Source organism: Heloderma suspectum, chromosome 2 (assembly GCF_057233095.1).
Source record: "Heloderma suspectum isolate Gila_16-S chromosome 2, 16-S_ref, whole genome shotgun sequence".
Lineage (NCBI taxonomy): Eukaryota > Metazoa > Chordata > Lepidosauria > Squamata > Helodermatidae > Heloderma > Heloderma suspectum.
In genome coordinates this window covers 179,253,748-179,278,529 of record NC_139459.1, presented here as the reverse complement: position 1 = coordinate 179,278,529, position 24,782 = coordinate 179,253,748, and the positions used below count along the sequence as shown (strand labels likewise).

General features: G+C 46.7%; 1 protein-coding gene across 2 annotated transcripts in view; it reads right to left on the bottom strand.

Moving 5' to 3' along the window:
* Positions 1–2,117: 2,117 nt before the first annotated feature.
* The window catches only part of LOC146353467 (E3 ubiquitin-protein ligase TRIM58-like), a 28,719-nt gene continuing 6,054 nt past the window's right edge, over positions 2,118–24,782 (bottom strand). For both annotated transcript variants that reach the window (XM_084836513.1, XM_084836514.1), the window contains exons 2-6: positions 20,325–20,420; positions 14,142–14,372; positions 12,653–12,675; positions 12,272–12,372; positions 2,118–3,465 (exon numbers count right to left, since the gene is read on the bottom strand). In XM_084836513.1, the coding sequence (XP_084692639.1) occupies positions 2,885–3,465; positions 12,272–12,372; positions 12,653–12,675; positions 14,142–14,372; positions 20,325–20,420 (1,032 nt within the window). In that variant the 3' untranslated portion in view covers positions 2,118–2,884. The remainder of the gene's footprint in view (positions 3,466–12,271; positions 12,373–12,652; positions 12,676–14,141; positions 14,373–20,324; positions 20,421–24,782) is intronic.

Here is a 24,782-nt window from a genome sequence, read left to right as displayed (position 1 = left end):
GATGGCGGCTATGGCAGCCACCATTTGCATTCTGTATTTTTCGCCGTTTTAGCCTACGTAAATATTTACATAGGCTATTACGGCGAAATAAAGGGGAACGCAAATGATGTAGTGGGCGCCATTTGCATTCCCCTTTTTTTGGCCGTAATAGCCTACGTAAATATTTACGTAGGCTAAAACAGCGAAAAATACAAATCACAAATGGCGGCTGCTGTAGCCACTGCCATTTGCATACGCGTTTTTTTTTTTTAAGCCTGCTGTGGTAGGCTATGTAAATACTTACTTAGCTTATCACGGCCTCCGCAGGGACGCAAAAGGCGTCCCTGCTTTAGCTGTGATAGGCTACATATGTATTTACGTAGCCTATCACGGCCGTGAAGAAGAAGCGAATGGCGGCTGCAGAGCGGCCGCCATTCGCAAGTTGGTGCCGATGGAAGCAGGTAAGTACTCCGTTTCACACGACTTTCGTGGGTTTGGGGAGGCGGGGGCTTCGTTCCGCAATGGATTTCGGGTGGCCGAATGCACTTACATTCGGCCTCACCGAGATCCGTCGCGGAATTCTCTGACATCCCTAGTGTGTGTGTGGTGTTTTTCACACAAAAAATCATGCATATTTTCGTACACATTTGTGCACATTTTTAGATGTATGCATTTTCTCCCAGTGATTAGAGCCTGTTTGTGTGCAGTTTTGAAATGTGCATGGTTTTTCAAATGTACGCATTCGTTAAACACTTTTGGGAGGTGTTGCGCAAATCACATTGCAAGCTCAGCAATGTACAGATATTGATCACAGATTGCGTTCGGGTCTGAGCTCAGATCGGAGAGGTGCAAATTGGGTAAATTTGGGGTAAAGACAAACTGGAACAAATTTCTCATACATCCCTAGTGAGGAAACCAGCAGTCTGCATTTCCATGCCAGCGTGGAAGAGCAGCCAGGATAACAACACAGGCAAAGGAAGGAAGGAAGGAAGGGCCATTCATCCTCTGTCAGCCCACTTCATTTCCATGCTGGTTCTTCTGTGGCTAGCATGGGATCCAAGTGGGCTGGTGAAGGAGTGGTAGAGTGATCCATCCCTTCTCCACCAGTCCGCTCTCCCTACTGCATAGAATTCCATAAGCTAGTCACCTATGGCAACCAGGAAACTGGTTAAAACAACAACCTTGTTAAATAAAAGGCTGCTTTTACATATATATAATTTCAAATCCCCACATCCAAAACTATCCATACCTAGGTTTGTCAGGTGAGGTGGGGGGAAGGGAAGAAATCAAAGCAGAAATAATTTATGCTCTAGAGCTTCCTTATTGTCACATTTGCAGATTCAAGTGTGCCTACCATGAGCAGATGTTGCATATCCAGGTGGGCAACTTCTGTGTAAATATTTACGTAGCCTATCACGGGTCAATACAGGGACGCAAATGGCAGCGGCTATGACAGCCGCCATTTGCGTCCCTGCAGGGCTGCCCAGCAGCCGGATGTTTGGCTGCGGGCGGCCGGAGCCGGCCGGCGGCTCTGCAGCTTGGCCGCAGAGTGGAGCCAGCCAGGCAGGATTCCAGGGGGGAGGGACAGAGCGCCTCCCCCCCACCGCAGATGCCCCTCAGCGGAGCAAGGTAAGGGATTCATACATCCCTACCTGCCGATTGCCATGTCTTAAAAAAAAATGGCGATTGGGAGGATGTGCCCATAGACTTAAATGTAAATAGAATCAAGAATCTTGTGTATAAGTCTATGTGTCCATAGGCTTATATGCAAGAATCATGACTCTATTTGCATATAAGACTATGGGCACATCCTCCTGATTGCCGTTGTTTTTTTTTTAAGACATGGCAATCGGCAGGGACAGGGAGGAGGTGAACGGCTCTGGCTGGCAGGAGGGAAGGTAGGTGCCCCCAAGCCAGTCCCCCCCCCCCAGAATCCAAGCAGAGTGGAACCTCTCTGGAGGATTCTGGGGGGAGGAACGGATCGCCTCCCCCCCACCACAGATTCCCCACCGGAACAGACGGTGGGGAATCCGTACACCCCTAGTCAGGAATAAAGACAACAGATCCCCCCAGTGTTTTCTCCCAGCAACTGCTGGTTCCTTCTAGTCAGCGTAACTACTGATGACTGACTTGGACAGTCTGGGCTTTATAGAAATAAATGGACAAGACAACAGAAAAACAGGATGATGGATAACCTGGCAAACTAGTGGACTAGGATCCAGATCATAGAATCATAGGGTTGGAAGAGGCCTACAAGGCCATCGAGTCCAACCACCTGCTCAGTGCAGGAAGCCTGATTCCCAGGTGGTCTCCCATCCAAGGACTAACCAGGGCTGCCCCTGCTGAGCTTCCGAGATTCAGGACAGGGTCATTGCAAGGATATAAAGAGGGGTAGGAACACCTTGTTGGAAAAGCTGGATGATGATAATGAAGATAATGAAGATGCTGATGCCGATCATGTCCTGCACTAGAAGTCTCTGAGCCACAAGTTGATTACTCAGTTAAAAGGCACCAAATAGCCACCTAGGGATGGCCTTCTATTCACCAGACCCAAAGAGATCAACCTACAAAGTGCAGATCACGTTGTGCTGCATGCGCAAGTGTAGTAAAGCATTTTATTGTGCATGTCCTGCAGAAGGGCACTTATGGAGCAAATAGCACCAGAGGACTCAAGAAAGTGAGCCAAGCCACATGCTTCAGGGAAGGCACTACCTCCAGGATCATTCGCCAATTCTCGAAGAAAATTCAAAGCAGGCTTCAAATGTGGTAGTCAGCTGGATCTCTCACACACACTGCAAAATGCAGCCTTCAAATCTTCCTCTTGGAAGTTCTATTATGTACAGATGCATCTAATCCTTTGGTGTATGAAACTCTTGTCTCCATCCACCAGCAGTGAGTTCCACAATTAGTGATGCAAACTGTACTCCATGGTGGAAAGGGCAAGATTTTCCTGATGTCTGGCTGGTAGGATGACGAGTGGAGCATCATTGCCCCCTGCCCGGACCCCAGGGTAGAAATAAGGCCGGAGGGCCCCCGAGAAGGAGTCAGCAAAGGTAAAGATGTGGGACCCATTATTGGCATTGTAGAAGGAGACCTCTCCCGCATCGTAGTCCAGGAAGATGCCAATCACCCCAGGCTTGGCTTTCAGCACTAGTTCTGTGAGAGGGGAGGTGAGGGCCGCATACTCATCGCCATTCCTCAGCCACACGGTCCAGAACCCTGTTGCCGGTGAGGGTGTGAAGATCCCTTGGCGGCTCACGGACTCCCAGCAGACCCCAAGCGTCCAGCTGGTCTTGTTCTCCACGCAGATTTCCCAGTAGTGTCTCCCAGCTGTGAACTGCTCATAACCCATCAAGCACGTGCAAGTCTCAAAGCGGGACAGGCTCTTGGGCAGTTCCTGCCTTCTATCCCCTACCTGGACACTGAGCAGGTCCTCCGATAGGCGTAGGTAGGGGTTTGCAGTGTCAGGGTCCAGGGTCACTGGGACTGCAGGAGGAAACAGACAGAGTCAGTCCAGCTCCCACATCAGTGCAGTCGTACAAAACATATGAATGAATGAAGCTGCCTTACACCACAGTAGACTATTTGTCCATTTAGCATGGTGTTCTCTTGTCTGGCTGGTGGTGCACCTCTGGAGTGCACCAGGTTAGGAGAGACTGCTCTAGGGTCTCAGCCGGGGGTCTTTCCCACCACGTGTTAACTACGGCTCCTTTTAACTGGGAGATGCCAGGGATGATTGAACCTGAGATCTTCTGCATGCAGAGCAAGTGCTCTGCCATTGTTCTTCCCAAATCTTTCCGTGGCTGGTACTGGCAGTTTTGATGGGCCGACTCTGTACTTGGGTTCCAACATGAAATGAAGGGAGTGATCAGAAAAGGGTGGGGGAACAGCAACATTCCACCCCACCCCCAGCTGCCATTGTCACCAGACTATGATGCTATTCTTCTGCCTCCCCCCAGCCCACCTATCCCAACTCAGCAAAAGTACTGGAGCTGTCTATGGGTGGAAGCACATCCATGTATCTGGAAGCCTCTCATGCAGCAGTATATGAAGTGGTGCTTTAGGACAGGGGTCCCCAACCCCTGGGCCACGGACTGGACCGGTCCGTGGCCTGTCAGCAACCGGGCCGCAGGGGTGTGCAAAGCCCCCTCACCTTGGGTCCACGGGGGGTCCGCGGGAGGGAGGTGATCCGTCCCTCCCCCACCCCCAGAATCCTTGCCGGCATCAGCTGGCTCTGCTCTGTGGGGAGTCCGCAGAGCTGTCAGCCAGCTCCAGCCACTGGCAGACTTCTGGCCGCTGGGACGCAAATGGCGTCCGCTATGCGGACACCATTTGCATCCCTGTTCTACAAGTAATAGGCTACGTAAATCTTTATGTAGCCGATTACTGCAAAGAATAGGGATGCAAATGGTGTCTGGGTACCGGAAGGCCATTTGCATCCCAGCGGCCAGAAGTCCACCAGCGGAAACACTCCCCCGGTCCGTGAAAAATTGGACCGGTCCCCGACGCCAAAAAGGTTGGGGACCGCTGCTTTAGGACAGATCTCAACCACTGTAATACTCATGCCTGGGGTACATGGTTCAAGAATCCCTGGTAAATGCAAGTGCTGATAGTGTTGTTTATCCAGAACAGTCCTCCTTCACTTGTAGGGGTAAGTGAAAAGCCATGACTGCCTTCATCCAGGTTCTCTGGACATCAGCTTGATGTTCTCATCTCATCTCATCTCATTTATTTTATTTTATTTTAATTTAATTAATTTATTTAAAATATTTCTGGGCCGCATTTCAGGGCAGAAGTCCGCCCCAGGCAGCTTACAACAATACAATACATAAAAACAGTTAAAATATTGAAAGTGATGAAAACATAAAAACAATAAAAGCAATAATTAAAACAACAATTAAAACCAACAATAAAACCAATTTACCATGCTCATTTGTGATCTCTGTTCTATTTGCTAGGGGTGTACGAAACATACTTATTGGTCCACTGGGGGCGTCCATGGGAGCGGGGGGAGGCAATCCGTCCCTCCCCCCGGAATCCTCCCCAGCCGGCTCCGGTCCGCGGCAAGTCCACAGAGCCGCCAGCCAGGCCCATCCGCAGCTGGACTTGCGTCTGCTGCAGGGCTGCGGACGCAAATGGTGTCCGGTGTAGCTGACACCATTTGCATCCCTGCTCTTTTCGTGATAGGCTATGTAAATATTTACGTAGCCTATCACTGAAAAGCACAGGGACGCAAATGGCTTCGGCTACTCCGGACGCCATTTGCATCCGCAGTCCGGGGTAGCGGATGGATGGCAGCAGATGGACCTGGATGGACCAGCTGGCAGGAGGTAGGGTCCGTCCAGGGAGGATTTCAGGGGGTGGGGGGGGAGTAGTCCATTCCACCATGGACTCTGGGGGGCCAGATTCTAAAGCATCCGGCCTCATTGGAGTCCGTGGCAGATTTCTCCACCATCCCTACTATTTGCAGAGGAAATGGATGGCAGAAAAAAGTTGTGCAACTTCCCCCTGATAGACTAAAGCATGAAATTGCACAATCTTTAAAATGCACAATTGCAAACTGCTTGAGCAAGAAAAATGTGCACATTTTTCAGATGCATTCAGGTTGATGTGGAGTCTGAGAAATCAGTCAAAGGATAGTCTGATAGTGGTTCAGATAGGATATCTGATTGGTCACTCACCACTTCTTGCCTTTCATTAGCCATGGGCCTCTGTTTTTGTTTTGTTTTCATCGAAGCATGAAATACAATACAATACAACACACACTCACTCACATACACACACGCAGACACACAGGAAAACAAAATAAGTGGGTGAACATCATCATGAAAAGTGGCATTTGAATAACCGGCAAATAAAATCTGTGGTTTGTGGTTTTTACAAATTTATCTATTGATAGAAACACCTTAGCTATAAAGAACAGAGCTTGATTAAGAGGATAACTTTCTAGATCTGTTACCATAACACTCTAATATAGAAGTAGATTTTGGGCAGGACCTTCTGTGTAAATGCATCTCCCGGAAGTAACTGGAGTCATCTGAACAAGTTATTTGAAGGACCGCCTTCACCCGTATCACCCCGCTCACACTTTAAGGTCAGAAAGAGAGGCCCTTCTCATGTGCCCACCTGCGAGAGCAGTCAGGTGGGTGATTACATGTGAGAGGGCCTTCTCTGCAGTGGCCCCACACCTTTGGAACAAGCTGCCATCGGAGGTCCACCATGCTCTGTCATTGCAGACTTTTAAGTAGGGATGGCGGAGAATTTCTCCCCAAAACTTCGGGGGGCCGAGCGCCAACGTGTTCGGCCCCCCGAACAAGTTTCGGGGAGAAATTCTCCGCACCCCCCCACCCCCCGCACCCCCCCCAGGACGGGACTTACCTTTGCCGAATGTCCCTCCCAGCGGCGGGTCCGGCCGGCGGTTCGGCGGGTTTTCATGCAGGGTGGGAGCGGCAGCTGGTCTTTCGACCGGCTGCCACCGCTGCCATTCCAAGAAAAGAAAAGAAAACAAAAACGCCCCCGTGATAGGCTGTGTGACGATTAACGTAGCCTATCACGGCTAGATTTGCAAAGTCAGCCGTGATAAGCTACATAAATCGTCACGTAGCCTATCACGGGTGACTTAAAAAAAAAAAGCGCGTACAGATAATGGCGGCCCCCATAGGGAGCTGCCATTCCCGTTCCTTATTTGGTCGCTGTAGTCTACGTAAATGTTCGTAAATAGCAATGCAAATAGCAACGCAAATAGCGTTGCCCATATTTTCGCCGTAGTCTATGTAAACATTTACGTAGACTACAGCAACCAAATAAGGATCGCGAATGGCGGCTCCCTATGGGGGCCGCCATTAGCGTATGCACTTTTTTTTTTTTTAAAGTCACCCGTGTTAGGCTACGTGACGATTAACGTAGCCTATCACGGCTGACTTTGCAGATCTAGCCGTGATAGGCTACGTTAATTGTCACGTAGCCTATCACGGGGGCGTGTTTTTTTTAAAAAAAAAACTTTGGAGTTCGCGGCCGGGCGAGACAAGGCGCCTCCTCCCCGGCCTGAATTTCGGCTGGGCGAGGCGGGATGCCTCCCCCCCGGCCTGAATTTCGGCCGGGCAAGGCGGGAAGCCTCCCCCCCCCGGCCTGAACTTCGCGGGGGGAGCAGCGAAGCGCCTCCCCCCCACCGCGAACAAGCTTTGAGGACAGGTAAGTCACTTTCGTCCACCCCTACTTTTAAGAAGGCCTTGAAAACGTACTATTTTACAGTGGCCTTCTTGTGCTATGACTGCTATTGTTGCTGTCAATACTGTTAACATGATTGCTGGTTTTATTGTTGGCTTTTGTAGCTTTTATTGTTTTTATGTTTTCATCACTTTTAATATTTCAACTGTTTTTATATATTTTATTGCTGTAAGCTGCCTTGGGAGGGCTTCTGCCTTGAAAGGTGGCCCAGAAATATTTTAAATAAATAAATAAAATAAACAATGACAGTAATCTGACTTAGCCTGCTATGTGCGGTCAGGAAATTTATGTAACTCAGCCCGACATGAAGTAACAAGTTTATGTATGATCAGGGGTTTTATGAACTATAGACTTGTAGAATTCAGAAGCACTGCTCCTGGTGCCACACCTTTGTTGTTGTTCAGTCATTAAGTCGTTTCCACCTCTTCGTGACCCCATGGACCACAGCACGCCAGACCTTCCTGTCCTCCGCTCTCTCCCGGAGTGTGCTCAAATTCATATTCATTGCATCGGTGATGCTATCTAGCCATCTCATCCTCAGCCGTCCCCTTCTCCTTTTGCCTTCAATCCTTCCCAGCATCAGGGTCTTTTCCAGAGAGTTTTCTCTTTGCATTAGGTGGCCAAAATATTTGAGCTTCAGCTTCAGTATCTGTCCTTCCAATGAGCACTCAGGGTTGATTTCCTTTAGGATGGACTGATTTGACCTCCTTGCAGTCCAGGGGACTCGTAAGAGTCTTCTCCAGCACCACAGTTCAAAAGCATCGATTCTTTGGCGCTCAGCCATCCTTATAGTCCAGCTCTCACAGCCATACATTGCTACTGGGAAAACCATAGCTTTGATTATACGAATCTTTGTCGGCAAGGTGATGTCTCCACTTCTTACTATGCTGTCTAGGTTAGCCATAGCTTTCCTCCCAAGGAGCAAGCATCTTTTAATTTCATGGCTACACTTGCCGTCTGCGGTGATCTTGGAGCCCAAGAAAATAAAATCTGTCACTGCTTCCATTTCTTCCCCTTCTATATGCCAGGAAGTGATGGGGCGAGATGCCATGATCTTAGTTTTTTTAATGTTGAGTTTCAAACCAGATTTTGCACTCTCCTCTTTCACCCTCAACAAGTGGCTTTTTAGATCCTCTTCACTTTCTGCCATTAGGGTGGTATCGTCTGCGTATCTGAGGTTGTTGATAATTCTCCAGGCAATCTTAATTCCAACCTGTGATTCATCCAACCCGGCGTTTCTCATGATGTACTCTGCGTATACATTAAATAAGCGGGGCAACAATATACAGCCTTGTCGTACTCCTTTCCCAATTTGGAACCAATCGGTTGTTCCATATCCGGTTCTTACTGTTGCTTCTCGTCCCACGTACAGGTTTCTCAGGAGACAGTAAGGTGGTCTGGTACTCCCATCTCGTTAAGAATTTGCCACAGTTTGTTGTGATCCACACAATCAAAGGCTTTAGCGTAGTCAATGAAGCAGAAATAGACATTTTTCTGGAATTCTCTTGCTTTCTCCATGATCCAGCGAATGTTGGCGATTTGATCTCTAGTTCCTCTGCCTCTTCGAAACCCAGCTTGTACTTCCGGTAGTTCTCGGTTCGCATACTGCTGAAGCCTAGCTTGTAGGATTTTGAGCATAACCTTGCTGGCATGTGAAATGAGCGCAATTATGCAGTAGTTTGAACACTCTTTGGCATTGCCCTTCTTTGGAATTGGGATGTAAACTGACCTTTTCCAGTCTTGTGGCCACTGTTGAGTGTTCCAAATTTGTTGGCATATTGAGTGCAGTACTTTAACAGCATCATCTTTTAGGATTTTAAATAGCTCAGCTGGAATACTATCATCTCCGCTAGCTTTGTTGTTAGTAATGCTTCCTAAGGCCCACTTGACTTCATTCTCGAGGATGTTTGGCTCAAGTTCAGTGACCGCACTATCATGGCTATCAGGGACATTAAGATCTTTCCTGTATAGTTCTTCTGTGTATTCTTTCCACCTCTTCTTAATCTCATCTGCTTCTGTTAGGTCCCTGCCTTCTTTGTCTTTCATCATGCCCATCTTTGCACAAAACGTTCCCTTGATATCGCCGATTTTCTTGAAAAGATTTCTAGTCTTTCCCATTCTATTGTTTTCCTCGATTTCTTTGCATTGTTCATTTAAGAAGGCCTTTGTCTCTCCTTGCTATTCTCTGGAAATCTGCATTCAGTTGGATATATCTTCCCCTTTCTCCCTTGCTTTTCGCTTCCCTTCTTCCCTCAGCTACTTGTAAAGCCTCATCAGACAGCCACTTTGCTTTCTTGCATTTCTTTTTCTTTGGGATGGATTTAGTTGCTGCCTCCTGAACAATGTTATGGACCTCCGTCCATAGTTCCTCAGGCACTCTGTTTATCAGGTCTAATCCCTTAAATCTATTCCTCACCTCCACTGTATATTCATAAGGGATATGATTTCGGTCATACCTGAATGGTTTAGTGGTTTTCCCTATGTTCTTCAATTTAAGCCGAAATTTTGCAATAAGAAGCTCATGATCTGAGCCACAGTCAGCTCCAGGTCTTGTTTTTACTGACTGTATGGGGCTTCTCCATCTTTGGCTGCAAAGGACATAATCAGTCTGATTTCGATATTGACCATCTGGTGATGTCCATGTGTAGAGTCTCCTCTTGTGCTGTTGGAAAAGAGTGTTTGCTATGATCGTGTTCTCTTCACAGAACTGTATTAGCCTTTGTCCTGCTTCATTTTGTTCACCAAGGCCATGCTTGCCTGTTATCCCAGTGATTTCTTGACTTCCTACTTTAGCATTCCAATCCCCTATGATGAAGAGGACAACTTTTTTTGGTGTTAGTTCTAGAAGGTGTTGTAGGTCATCATAGAACTGATCAGCCTCAGCTTCTTCGGCCTCAGTGGTTAGGGCATAGACTTGAATTACTGTGATGTTGAATGGTTGGCTTGGATTCATACTGAGATCATTCTATCATTCTGAGATTGTACCCCAGTACTGCTTTTCCCACCCTTCTGTTGACTATGAGTGCTACTCCATTTCTTCTCAGGGATTATTGCCCACAGTAGTAGATATGATGGTCACCTGAATTAAATTCGCCGATGCCTGTCCATTTTAGTTCGCTGATTCCCAAGATGTCGATGTTCAATCTTGCCATCTCACGTTTGACCACCTCCAGCTTACCTTGATTCATTGATCTGACATTCCAGGTTCCTAAACAATATTGTTCTTTACAGCATCGGACTTTCTTTTCACCACCAGACACATGCACAGCTGAGTGTCCTTTCGGCTTTGGCCCAGCCGCTTCACTCTTTCTGGCGCTACTTGGAAATTCCCTCTGCTCTTCCCCAGTAGTATATTGGACACCTTCCGACCTGAGGGGCTCATCTTCCAGTGTCATATCTTTTAGCCTTGTGATACGTTCCATGGGGTTTTCTTGGCAGGAATACTGGAGTGGGTTGCCATTTCCTTCTCCAGTGGACCACATTTTGTCAGAACTCTCCGCCATGACCTGTCCGTCTTGGGTGGCCCTGCAAGGCATAGCTTATGGCTTCACTGAGTTACGCAAGCCCCTTCGCCACAACAAGGCAGTGATCCCCGTTAGGGCATGATGCAATCAAATAGGGATGGACAAGTTTGTCAACTTCTGTTTCTCTCTGTTTCTCATTTTTCTGATCTTAAGTTTGTTTCATCTTGAACTTTGAGAATTTCTTCAGTATGAAGTTCAGTTCATCCCAAGCTTTGAGAGTGTTTTAAAAAGTTCGCATGAAAATTCATAAGAATTTTTGACACATTTCTCCCAATACATGCATTCTTGTATGCATTTTTGCCTCATATGCACATTTTGGGAAGCAGCTTTCCTGAAGTAATACATATTTGAACATTATTTTTTCTAATGTGCACAATTTTTGTGCATTTTTGATTGAAGAATTCCATTGCAAAAATTGGAAAAGTGAGAATTTCGAAGGATAACTGAGTTTGGGGTCATACAGTGGTTTAAAAGTTGAAAATTAAGTGAGTTTGCATTTAATTGGGAAATGAATGCATTTCTTCTCTCCCACTACAGCCAAGTGTGCAGCTGATGTAGAAGAGACCCGTGTGATTCCGTCAACTGGTCAGCTGATATCCAAAAGCAACAACATCCAAAGATGTATGGACACCATTTTCAGTTGAGCTCTCTCAGCTTCAGTTGCCTGTGGTTCTTCTTATTGCTAGAAGGATCAAAGCCACTAGAGTTTTGTTCCAAAAGAGAAACTATCTGCAAACTTTGGTTACAGGCTGGAACAAAACACCACCTTTAAGTTCCTGTTTCCTCTGACCCAGGTGCAAAGGGCAGCAGCACAGTTGCAGCATCTGCATAATGGCAAATTATTCAAGGATCTTCAGGTCTTTGCTTGTTACTAGCCCCATCAATTAGGTTGTTTTAATCTGTGATTAAAGCTTTCAGTGATTCATTCCACACCCATGACAGCTCACAAGCCCCTGAACTAAAACCATAGATGACATATGACAACTAGGCTTAGAGAAGATATAATTCCCACAATGCTCATGTGCCAGGCATACCTTTGAATAGGAATGAGTGATCATTTAGTTTCAGATCATTTTTTATATGAATTTATCAAAATTCACACATTTCTTCATATTTCAGATGGAAAGAACTTGAGATTAAAAAATAATAATAACATTGGAGAAAACAAAACAGACAGATTCATCCATCCAGGGCTTTGAGCACTTAGCTGTTAAAAGTCTGGGTTTGAATCCTTGTGTATTCAGCCATGTTTGTGGTACTGAATTTGGGTTGCCACTTATTTTTGCTGACAGGCTCCTCAACTTTAACAGCTATATGGCAGGCAGGTACAACACGGCTCTCTCCATGTACTTACTGAATTTGACTTGTGCAGATAGGCGAGATTTCACTTTGGTTAATTTCTGGATAAGGATTTACCAACATTCATTAATTTCTTCATTTTTGAGATGGAAAGAACATAAGCTTTTTAAAAAATCCAAATGCAGGAGACAGAAAGCCTGACAGATTCATCCATTCCTAGCTTTACATCATCTCTCATTTACCTCTGTATCTTTGGAGCAACTCCAACAATCCCGGAACCTCATAGGATTCATGTAGATCCATCAAGATGGGCTGCGGTTCCTGCAGCGACACACCCTCGCTCCTAGGGAGAACGTATCACCAGTTATCCTACAGAAGGCAAAGGCACCGTTTTGTGGCCCCCTCCAGGTCATGGAAGAGACTTAGGGTGCAATCCTATGCATGGCTGACCGGGGGTGCTAGGACTTGTAGAACTTTTTTCTGTCTAAACAAGCATAGTATTGCAGTCTAAGCTGCAATCCTGTGCACAGTTGGGCGTAAGCCCCAGTGAACACAGTGGGGACTTACTTCAAAATAAACATGCATAGGGTTGGATAGCAATAAAGGTTTAGTAATATACTGACCTGGTCAAGGTGTTTTTCACATCCTAGAGGGAGAAAACAAAAAGACTGTGAATCACCAGGTACTCTCTAATGCTACATTTTTAAACATTGCTCAAGGAACCTATAAGTATCAGCATACTAGCCTTACTGCTGCTTTACCAAGATCATGTTAGAATGCATGAATACAGAATACAGCCTCTAATTCAGAATGACGTGTGTGGGGTGTGTGTGTGTGTGGGGGGAGGGGTTGTATAAATATTAATGAATATGTTTCTAGCCCTCATTATTCTGAAGACAAAGTTGGACCATCATGAAGCTTGCAGAGATTTTAGCATTTACCTAAAGCTCAACCTCATTCGCATAGTCATAACACGGCACTTCACAAACCACCAGGGGCTTGAATCCAGGGCTGTGTGGAATCCAAAGGAGCTCAGAAAACGCACAGAACATTGTACTGGGCACAGAATTCAGCTTCCTGAAAATCCATTTCCATTTAAAATACAGCACATGTTTCTAGCCCTTACAGCCGTGAAATCTCAGAAGCAGCGATGCCTGTTGAAATTGAATCTCAGAAGTTGAAATTGAATCTCAGAAGCAGCGATGCCTGTTGAAATTGAAATCGCAGAAGCAGCAATGCCTGTTGAAATTGAAATCTCAGAAGCAGCGATGCCTGTTGAAATAGTGTATGGTTTCCAGAATTTTAGCAGGTTCCACTGCTTCAGGCCCCATGCCATGATTAGTAAAACAATAATAAATTATGCAAAATAGTAACACTTGAAAATAAGTGGAAGTATGAACATCTCTTAAAGTTGCCTGAAATCCATAGAGGCTGCAGGATCTTGGTGCAGAAGTTGGATTGCTGGGTGCAGAACAACATCTTTCCCCCTCCAATTTGGAGTTTAATCTCAGTTTTTAAAAACATATGGCCCTACCCTTAAAAGAAAATTTGAATTATGCGAATTAGGCATGTGCATAAGTTGTATAACTGCTTACAACCACAGAATTTACATTCTTTCAGCACCCACCCAAGCTCCTGTCAAGGTTGATGACCCTGAAACATTTTGTTAAAAAACCCCAACCCCAATTCATTCACAAGATCAGAATATTAAATACTAACTGCAGGTGTGTCTGCCTGGGTATGGAACCCAGATCAAAGAGGCAATTCTGTTTTCCTTGACTCATTCATCACTTTGAATCAAGACATTCTTGCATTGTCAGCCTGGCACAAGCTTCATATGCCAAAATTCCCTCTTCTGCAAACTGAGAGTGCAGTGCAGTGGATAGAGTGTGGGGCTAGGATTTGGGGAGATGGAGGTTCAAATCCCCACACAGCCAGGAAGCTCACTCGGTGACCTTGGGCCAGTCACTGTCTCTCAGCTTAACCTATCGCACAGGGGTGTTCCAAGGATAAAATGGCTAGGGGAGAAAAGGACCACATGCTCCTTGAAGGACGGTTGAAGGCACAGGAGCCCTTTCTTCCTTTTCAGCTGGCTATCTTGGAGAGTCTCACCTTGAGCAAGGAAGCAGCTGGCTGCTGGCATTTGTCCTCCATCTCGGAGATCAGCCTCTGTAGCCCAGTACACTGTTCAACCAAGAAGGTCCAGTTTATCTGCAGCTTCTTCAGTGTGGTCTGCTCCTCATCTTGAAGCTGCTTCAGAAGCAGCTGCTCCTCTTCAGCCATCACCAGGCGGCGCCTTGCGAACCCAGACACGATGAGTGCTCGACGTTCCTCCACTTTCTCCTAGCAGGGACATCAACAGAAAGTAGGACCGGGCATCAGCATGTTTATGGCACGCTTGCCCTGAATGTGATCCCTTTGCTAACTATTTATTCATATATCACCTGCTCCAGGGTTCCCCAACATTTTATGGTAATTGGGCAGATCTGGAATGTTGAGAGAACATTGTGGGCATTCTCACAAAATGGCTGCCATGGGGGTTTGTCTTCTTCTTTCATAAAATGGCCACCATGGTGGGCATAGCCTGTCACAGAACAATCGCAGAAGGCAAACTAGTGAGACGAAAAGAAAAGTCATTTGCCTAAGAACCCAAGTACAGGGTAGAGCTGGGGGTCTGAGCTCCAAAACACAAAACCACCCTTTTGAACCCAAACAAAGATGGTGTGGAGAGCAGCCCTTCACTTTGTAGTATGCCTGCCTCCCAGTTTTAAAACAACAACAACAACAACAACTCATAAAATAAAAATCAGGAATGGCAGGGAGCCTGTCCAACACCAAGAGAGGAGCTCATGGGCATCAAGTTTGAGACCCCATATCTGCCCCATCTAGATCTAGGGCAATAATAATCCATTAAAGAGTACATATAAGATCCCATTCAAGTGTATATTAAGTTCCAGCAAGCCACTAAACACATGTTGAGGCACTATACAGCAACGTCCCCTAGATGAGATGGAAGAAAATGTGAAAATTTTGGAGGCCGGGGAGCAAGGGTTGACTTCCCTTACTATATACAAACATAGTGCCCGGGGGGCGGGGGTTGGTTGCAGCCAGTGAGATTTACGTCCTCCTGAGTGCAACATGAGTGTTGTTTCCTGGGGAATCAAGCACCAGGAATGGAAATACAGTTTAAGATGTGGGAGGGTGTGGACAAACCAGTAACCAGCAACAAGTAGCCACCAAGGCTTTTTTTTTAATGAACCATTAGAAGAAGAAAAAACCTCAGCTACTTCATCTGCATAAAGACAGGTAAGCCAACCCCATCCGAACGTTCCTTAGAAATTTACCCATCTGTAAAAGCAGCCAAAATCCCACACACATGTTTTCAAAGGGGGTGTGTGTGTGTGTGTGAATGGTCCTGCAAAAATGTGGGAAAGGGTTTTTGCCCCACCACACAGACACACACAAACACACTACTTCGAACACTTTCTCAGCTCTTGCCTCCAACAGCCTGTCTTCTGCCTGAGGTACATTGAGGACATCTCGATTATCTGGATCCATGAACAGGAGGTACTTGAGAGGTTCCACCAGGACTTCATCCATTTCCACCCCACTATCAATCTATCCTGAGCCTAGGGTATGGTCACAAACACTGTTTTGTGAATGGTCACATTAAGCTTCAAGTAATTGTCACTGTCTGTACTTGCTGCATTTCATATCCCTCTGACCTCACTGTTTACAATCCCCCCACCCCATCACAGCACCACCTCCACCACATGTATTCGTATCTGCAACTTAAGATTACACTTCATGCATCTGACAAAGTGAGCCCTAGTCTACAAAAGCTTATGTCATAATAAATTGGTTAGGCAGCCAATCCCAACCTCATGCCCTCCAGGTGTTTTGGACAACAACTCCCAGGTTTCCTGGTCATTCCTAACTGGCTGGGGCTGCCGGGAGAGATCTGGAAGGCAGGTGGAAGGAGGACACCTTTAAGATATGGCAAGACTCTCTGGTTTTGCTGCAACAGACTAACACAGGCACCTGCTGGCAAACATTTGGATAGAAGCCACAGTTACCAACAGACCAGGGGGAACAAAAGAGAGCAGCTTAAACCATAGAAATGATGCTTTCTTTGGCATGGAGATAAACCTGCTAATGCCTGAATATTAAACCACTATTAGATATACAACTACAGAGGCCCATTCACAAGAAAATGACAACCTTAAACTTGCCCATACGAGCCCCATGCTTCTGTCCTGTCCTGCAGGCCAGGGGACTTCCTGCCTGTAATCCTTTTGGCTATAACAATGCAGCGATGTTTGGGGTTTTAAATAAAAAATTGTAAACAGCGTTTCTCAGAACAGACCTGTCAAACACCCACCCTGAGCTGTACATCCACATTCCTCAGTGAATGAAAAAGCACCAAACCCTTGGGGCTGTTTTTCCCTCCAGCAGCAGCTCCTCATGGGACCGGCGATGGGTTGGTTAGAAATACATGACTCAACCACGTGGACAAACTGCCTCTGAGAAAGTGGAGAGCACCTCTCCCCCACCCCACCCCACCGACTTCAGGTCACCACAACCAGCTCCTCACACATGTAGGATCCAAGGCAAAGTTTCTCAAGGAGACTCTGAGGCCTACTTATTCCACTTCCGTAAATCAAGAGCTTAACAAACAGATTGGGCAATTGTGGGTCTTCCCCAGCCACCCCAGAGGAATCACTTCCTGATTATTCAGTCACATTCTGAGGTGTAAAAGGCACTTGTTTGGGAAGAGGGAGCAGGACAGGCAAACACACGTGCAGAAAATGATGCCTCTGCCCCTTATGTAATTGAGAATGAGGAACTTATGTGGCACACAGATCCTTTACACCTTCGGCACTGTGGGCCCTGTTCCTGTTAAAATAGTGTCATGGCTAGAGATAGACCGATCTGTCAATCTTGGAGTCAAGCTTGCTCTGTCCTGTTTCCACACAAGCGGGTGATTTATTTATTTTTTCTCACAATCTATGTGAAAATTCACACATTTTTGTGTGTTTTTTCTCTAATGTTTTATGATGTTTTAGCATCTGGTTTGGGCACAACCTGCTGCCATTAGAAGGAAGCCTCTGAGCTCAGAAACTTCTAAATACGTCAAGAACAAATCCTGCCAGACGAATCTGATCTCATTTTTTGATCAGGTAACCTCCCTTGTGGACTGTGGGAATGCTGTGGACATCATATACCTCGACTTCAGCAAAGCTTTCGACAAAGTGCCCCATGATCTCCTGATGAGCAAACTAGCTCAAAGTGGGCTAGATGAAACAACGATCCAGCGGATCCACAGTTGGCTACAGAATTGGACTCAAAGAGTGCTTATCAATGGGATCTTCTCAAACTGGGGAGAGGTAACGAGCAGGGTACCGCAGGGCTCAGTCCTGGGCCCAGTGCTCTTCAACATTTGTATTAATGACTTGGAGGAGGAGGTGCAGGGAATGCTGATCCAATTTGCAGAGGACACAAAATTGGGCAGGATAGCTAATGCCCTGGAAGACAGAAACCACATGATCTTGATAGACGGGAGTGCTGGGCAGAAAACAACAGAATGACATTTAATAGGGATAAATGCCAAGTTCTGCACCTAGGAAAAGGAAACCAAATGCACAGTTACAAGATGGGCAATACTTGGCTCAACAGCACTACGAGTGAGAAGGATCTTGGAATTGTTGTCGATCACAAGCTGAATATGAGCCATCAATGCGATGTGGCTACAAAAAAGGCAAATGCTATCTTGGGCTGCATTAATAGAAGCATAGCTTCCAAATCCCGGGAAGTACTAGTTCCCCTCTACTCAGCACTGGTTAGGCCTCATCTTGACTACTGTGTCTCGTTCTGGGCACTGCCCTTTAAGAAGGATGCAGACAAGCTGGAGAGGGTTCAGAGGAAGGCAACAAAGATGATCAGGGGACTGGAAACAAAGCCCTATGAAGAGAGACTGAAAGAACTGGGCATGTTTAGCCTTGAGAAGAGAAGACTGAGGGGAGATAGGATAGCGCTCTTCAAGTACTTGAAAGGCTGCCACAGAACGGAAGGCCAGGATCAGTTCTTGATCATCCCAGAGTGCAGGACAGGGAATAATGGGCTCAAGTTACAGGAAGCCAGATTCCGGCTGAACATCAGGAAAAACTTCCTGACTATTAGAGCAACACGAGAATGGAACCAATGACCTAGGGAGGTAGTGGGCTCTCCCACACTGGAGGCATTCAAGATGAGGCTGGACAGCCATCTGTCAGGGATGCTGTGACTTGGGTTCCTGCATTGAGTAAGGGGTTGGACTCGATGGCCTTGTAGCCCCCTTCCAACCCTACTATTCTATGATTCTATTATCCAACACCCTGACAGGCTGCTGCCAACACAGGGTGGGAGAAGGAATGGATGTTATTTTCACTTCTCCATCCTCCTTTTCTTGCTTTTTTCTCTAGACAAGCCTCTAAGCCTGTCTAGAGGATGTATGTTGACCAGAGCTGGGGCTGGGGCTGGAGAGACCATAGGATTTCTCATAATACCCTTCCCTATCCTCCCCACCCACCAGAACCCCCACTTTCAGACCCCTATGAGGTCCTCCGGGGCTGCTTTTCCAACCTCAGAAAGCAGGCACTGTGGTTATTTCCACAGCAGCTGCAAGGGGGTGGGGGCAAGGGGAGGGATTGGATGTTGGGGTCCCCCTTCCTAAACTGTAGCAGTGTCTATGGCTTTAGGAGGGGGGCTCCCAAAAAACCCTATGGGCCCTGGAATACTCTCCAGGAACCAAAGGATTGTGCCCTTTCTGATGTTGTAATGGTTTAAATCTTCGCTGCTGGTTTTATCTTGGCTTTATTCTGCACGGTTTTAATTTTTAAAAATCCTTGTCCTGTATTTCTATCTTTAATGTGTAGTACACCACCAGTCAGAGATTTTGGTTACTGGGCAGTTTAAAAGTACAGTAAATAAATAAACAAATGATAGCAAGTCTGTGCACATTTTTTAAAATGTATGTCATTTCCACAGGCACTTTACATTCCTGAAAAGCAGTCTGGCGCACACTTCCTTTTCAACGATACACATTAGAGTGGTAGGTGGCAGTACTGCAGCCGAAGCTCTCCCCATGACCTGAGTTCGATCCCAGAGGAAGCCGGGTCTCGGGTAGCCGGCTCAGGTCGACTCAGCCCTCCATCCTTCCGAGGTCGGTAAAATGAGTACCCAGCTTGCTGGGTGAAAGGTAGTCACGACTGGGGAAGGCAATGGCAAACCACCCCACTGTAGTCTGCCATGAAAACGCCAGCGAAAGCAGCGTCCCTCTAGGAGTCAGCAATGACTCAGTGCTTGCACAGGAGGAACCTTTCCTTTCCTTTGGACTGCAAGAGCCTCGTATGGCGCAGAGTGGTGGGCGGCAGTATTGCAACCGAAACTCTCCCCACGACCTGAGTTTGATCCCAGCGGAAGCCGGGTCTCAGGTAGCCGGCTCAGGTCGACTCAGCCCTCCATCCTTCCGAGGTCGGTAAAATGAGGACCCAGCTTGCTGGGGGAAAGGTAGTCATGACTGGGGAAGGCAATGGCAAACCACCCCGCTACAGTCTGCCACAAAAACGCTAGCGCAAGCGGCATCCCTCTAGGGGTCAGTAATGACACGGTGCTTGCACAGGAGGAAACTTTCTTTCTTTATCCTTAATATGTACCTTTTTGTGTGTATTTTCCCAGAGATGAACCCCATCAGAAAGCTCACCAAAAATGTGGATTTGGGTATATAACTCTGCCATAGCTCACCGAAAGGCTAGGGAGGTGCAAATATGGTATATCCATTCTAAAAAACTGCCAAAGCAAATTTCTCACCCACCCATGCATTGGCCCAAACTAGTCATAAGGTGGCAGCAGAGGCCAAGGAGTCATTTGTACCCAATGCTTGAGGGACACAGGAAAGGACATAGGAAGTTGCCACTGGGTCAAACCTTTGGTCCATCTAGCCTGGCACTGTTCACAGACTAGTGTTTCCCAACTCTACCTGGAGATGCCAAGGACTGACTCTGGGATCTGTATGCAAAGCATGTGCTCTCCCACTGAGCTACATTCCTTGATGGTAGATATCTGGAGGGCACCATGTTGTCCTCTGGTGTCCTCCAGATGTTTGGGATGAAAACTCTCAGGACTCCTGACCATTAGCCATGCTGGCTGGGACTGATGGGAGTTGAGATCAGGAACACTTGAAGGGATGCAAGCTGGGGAAGGCTGGACTGGTAGCAGTTACTTGTCCAATGACATTTTGATTAGGTAGGCGCTTACCTTCCACTGAGCTGTTTTCTCCTCCTCTTGGGCCTCCAGCTTAGTTGCTTCCCCCAGCACTTTCCTGAGAAGATGCACAGCTTCCTGGAGCTTAATCTACGGAGGAAGCACACAGGTTTATGGTGGGGGTTTTATTTGTAGCTTCCCTCCAAGAGGGAAGATCTGTGTGTGTGTGGGGGGGGGGGGCTAATGCCTCTAGGGTCAGGGTCTTTCTCTGTGGTGGATATAGAGCCTCCTCTATTATTCTCATGGAGCTACCATCTCAAGAGAGGCCTCTCCAGCCCAAAATGGTGTCAGGAAGATCTCCGTGGGGTCTTCACAATGATTGCACTACAAGCCCCCTCCCATTCTCAGGTCAAAGGAGATGCACCTGTGGAAGAGGCCTTCTACATAAGGTTGTCCATCTCATGACTCCCTCTAGGAGTATCACTTCTTTGGGGTGAGAAGTAGGAATGTTGGAGAACTCTGCAACAATACTAAATGAGTTTGGATTTTTATGAAGCCAACTCATGGATTCCACAGCAGACTGGCTATTCCCCCATCAGGCAGATTCCATAGACTTGCAGGCTGTTTTTCCAACCTTGGGGAATGTTGCACAAATTTAGTCATAGAAAAATACACAAAAATAAAGAACCGCCTGAAAATGCAGATTTCCCCCTTAGGTTAATGTGTGAAAATGCACATTGGGGGAGGGGTTGCACATTTTGGGGGGAATCTGGGCATTTTTGCAAGCACATATTTGTGCAAATATGAATTTGTGCAAATCTGGAAACCAAAAACAAAATCTAATTCCGTCGATGAGCAGATGATGGAACAAAAGATGCCTGACAATCCATGAAACACAGACCGAATGGATTTTACACAATCCAAACATCCCTAGTGAGAAACTCCATCCTAACCTCCAACAGAAGTCAGCACAGCTCCATCCTAATCCCCTACACAACTCAGCACTAATCGACATGGCTCAGCACACACTCTAATCCCCATCCCTTGGGGAATATCACCTGTTTGGGGTGAGAAGCTCCAACCTCATCTCCAACATGACTCAGAGGCACTATGAGCTAGGGGCAAGGATGGGGGCACCAAGGAAAGACAACCTTTTCTCTACAGTATTGCCATGCAGCCAAAGCAAATCATCACCATTTCCTAGTGTGGCTAGTTGGAGCATCGTACTGGTTTTGGAAGAGGAAATTGAGAAAATGGAAGGCACTGAAGGTCACATCCTGTAGAGCTGGAACCTTTGCGACTTCAGCCCTGCTTGCCCCAAGCCATGGTTGTAGTGCTGCAACTTCCAAGTCCTGAAACCAGCAGGACGGACCCAGAGGGGGAAACTGTAGCTAGGTAATTGGCTTCATCTGGGACCTGCCCCCAGGGCCCACCTTCCCAAGCCCTTCTAAGCATCTCTAAACATTGCCAGCTACCTTGGTTATTTTAAGGATATATTTTATTGTTTTCTTGACTGGTTTTATTGTATTTTCTTATGCTTTTACTTTGCAAACTGCTCTGAGAAGTTTTTAAACAAGAAAAGCGGTATAAAAATGTTCTTAAATACTTAAATAAATGAGGGACAATTCATACAATTATTTGACCCAGGGGTGGGTAATAGATATGTGAAGATGTGGGGGGAAAACACTGGAAAAATCAGGGGAACCAGAAAACCTCGGGGGGGGGGACATTTTTTCTTTTATTTTTTTCAGGATTTTTTAAAACAGGGTGGGGGGTTTCCTAGTTTCCCCTGCCCTTTCCCCAGTTTTCTCCAGGCCTTCACATCTCTCATGAGGAACCTGTGGCCCTCTAGATGTTTTTGGACACCAATTCCCAACAGTCAAAACAGCATGGACAAGTAAAAGATTGTGGGAATTGTAGTCCAACAACATCTGGAAGGCCACCGGTTCCCCACTCCTGATTTTGCCCATTATAGTCCATGCAGAAAGAGACTGGAAATCCTGTGTGTTTCAGTTCCATGTCTGGGGCTAAGCCATCAGTTGTACACATTTTGTGCAGCATTTGCCAGAGCAGCTAGAGAAAACTGATTGATTCCTACGCATGCTGGTGGCTACGGGCAAGGGCCCACACACAGTGTTTTTAATGCTGCTACTAAGGCTGGATTGCTGCGTAAAGTGCCGGGGGAAGCTGCGTAAAGGACGGGGAAAGTGCCAGATGACTGGAGGAGGGCTAATGTTGTCCCTATCTTCAAAAAGGGTCAAGAGGAGGAACCTGGGAACTACAGACCAGTCAGTCTGACATCAATCCCTGGGAAAATTCTGGAGCAGATGATAAAGCAATCCATCTGGAAGCACCTTGAAAACAATGCAGTGATTCCTCAAAGTCAACATGGATTTGTAAAGAATAAATCCTGCCAGACAAATCTGATCTCATTTTTTGATCAAGTCACCTCCCTTGTGGACCGTGGGAATGCTGTAGACATCATATACCTTGACTTCGGCAAAGCTTTCGACAAAGTGCCCCATGATCTCCTGATGAGCAAACTAGCTCAAAGTGGGCTAGATGAAACAATGATCCAGTGGATCCACAGTTGGCTACAGAATCGGACTCAAAGAGTGCTTATCAATGGGACCTTCTCAAACTGGGGAGAGGTAACGAGTGGGGTACTGCAGGGCTCAGTCCTGGGCCCAGTGCTCTTCAACATTTGTATTAATGACTTGGAGGAGGAGGTGCAGGGAATGCTGATCCAATTTGCAGAGGACACAAAATTGTGCAGGATAGCTAATACTTTAGAAGACAGAAACAAAATTCAAAGTGATCTGGATAGACTGGAGCGCTGGGCAGAAAACAACAGAATGACATTTAGGGATAAATGCCAAGTTCTGCACCTAGGAAAAAGAAACCAAATGCACAGTTACAAGATGGGGGATACGTGGCTCAACAACACTACAAGCGAGAAAGAGCTTGGAATTGTTGTCAATCACAAGCTGAATATGAGCCAACAATGTGATGTGGCTGCAAAAAAGGCAAATGCTCTTTTGGGCTGCATTAATAGAAGCATAGCTTCCAAATCCCGGAAAGTACTAGTTCCCCTCTACTCAGCACTGGTTAGGCCTCATCTGGAGTACTGTGTCCAGTTCTGGGCACCACACTTTAAGAAGGATGCAGACAAATTGGAGAGGGTTCAGAGGAGGCCAACAAAGATGATCAGGGGACTGGAAACAAAGCCTTATGAAGAGAGACTGAAAGAACTGGACATGTTTAGCCTTGAGAAGAGAAGACTGAGGGGAGATATGATAGCGCTCTTCAAGTACTTGAAAGGCTGTCACAGAGGAAGGCCAGGATCTCTTCTCACTCATCCCAGAGTGCAGGACATGGAATAATGGGCTCAAGTTACAGGAAGCCAGTTTCTGGCTGAACATCAGGAAAAACTTCCTGACTGTTAGAACAATACGACAATGGAACCAATGACCTAGGGAGGTGGTGGGCTCTCCCACACTGGTGGCGTTCAAGACGAGGCTGGACGGCCATGTGTGGGGGATGCTCTGACTTGGATTCCTGCATTGAGCAGGGGGTTGGACTCGATGGCCTTGTAGGCCCCTTCCAACCCTACTATTCTATGATTCTATGATTCTATGTGAAGAGGCTCTGTTAAGAAAGAGAGAGATTTCAGGATTGCCATTTCACTCCCATCCAGACAAGTGGTAGCCTTCAGTTTACATTGGTCCCACCCCCATCCATATGGCTGATAAGATAAGGCTGCAAACTGGCCAGAAAAAAACAACCCCAGCCTGTTCTGCCCCTGTGAGTTAAACAACAGCTTAATGTGTAGAAATCAGTGGGTGACATTTTTCTTGGCCTACAGATAAACATTATAATTAGTGATGAGTGAAGTTACCCCAAGTGAATTTGTGATTTACTTGGGAAGTCACAAATTCATCCATGTGAGCTCGGATGAAAGTTCTCCTTTAAGCTGAAATCTCATTCTGTGTACGTGAGTGTTTGGGCATGCGCAGTGTCAAGGTGCATCTTAAGAGCTGTAGTTTGGAATCAAGTAGTGCAGCATGACGACTAGGGATGTTGGAGGAATCCGTTTGAGGGGTGGAGCTCAATGTGCTTTCATTGGTTCCCTCCCCCCCCCCCCCGATTTCGGTCCATTTTCTGCTGCAGAGCCCAACTCAGTCTGCAGCAAGTCAGGCCAGTTAGCGGAGTTTCCGTGTTTTTTAATCTGCACAAATTACAGCTGAATTTTGCACAAATCTGCATAATTTGCACAAATTATGGCTACAATTTGTGCAAATTGCGCAGATTTCACCCTCAATTCGTGCAAATCTCTATTTGCACAAATTGTGGCTGGACACACAACAGATACACAGAAAGTCCAGGACTCCCGGAAAAAACTGCAGGTTGGCCCGCAAATGCAAGCCGAGTCAGGCACACCGCAGAACTCCAGCAAGCCCAAAAAAGCACCAGATTTCCCAGCAATGGACATCCCTAATGACAACATGCATC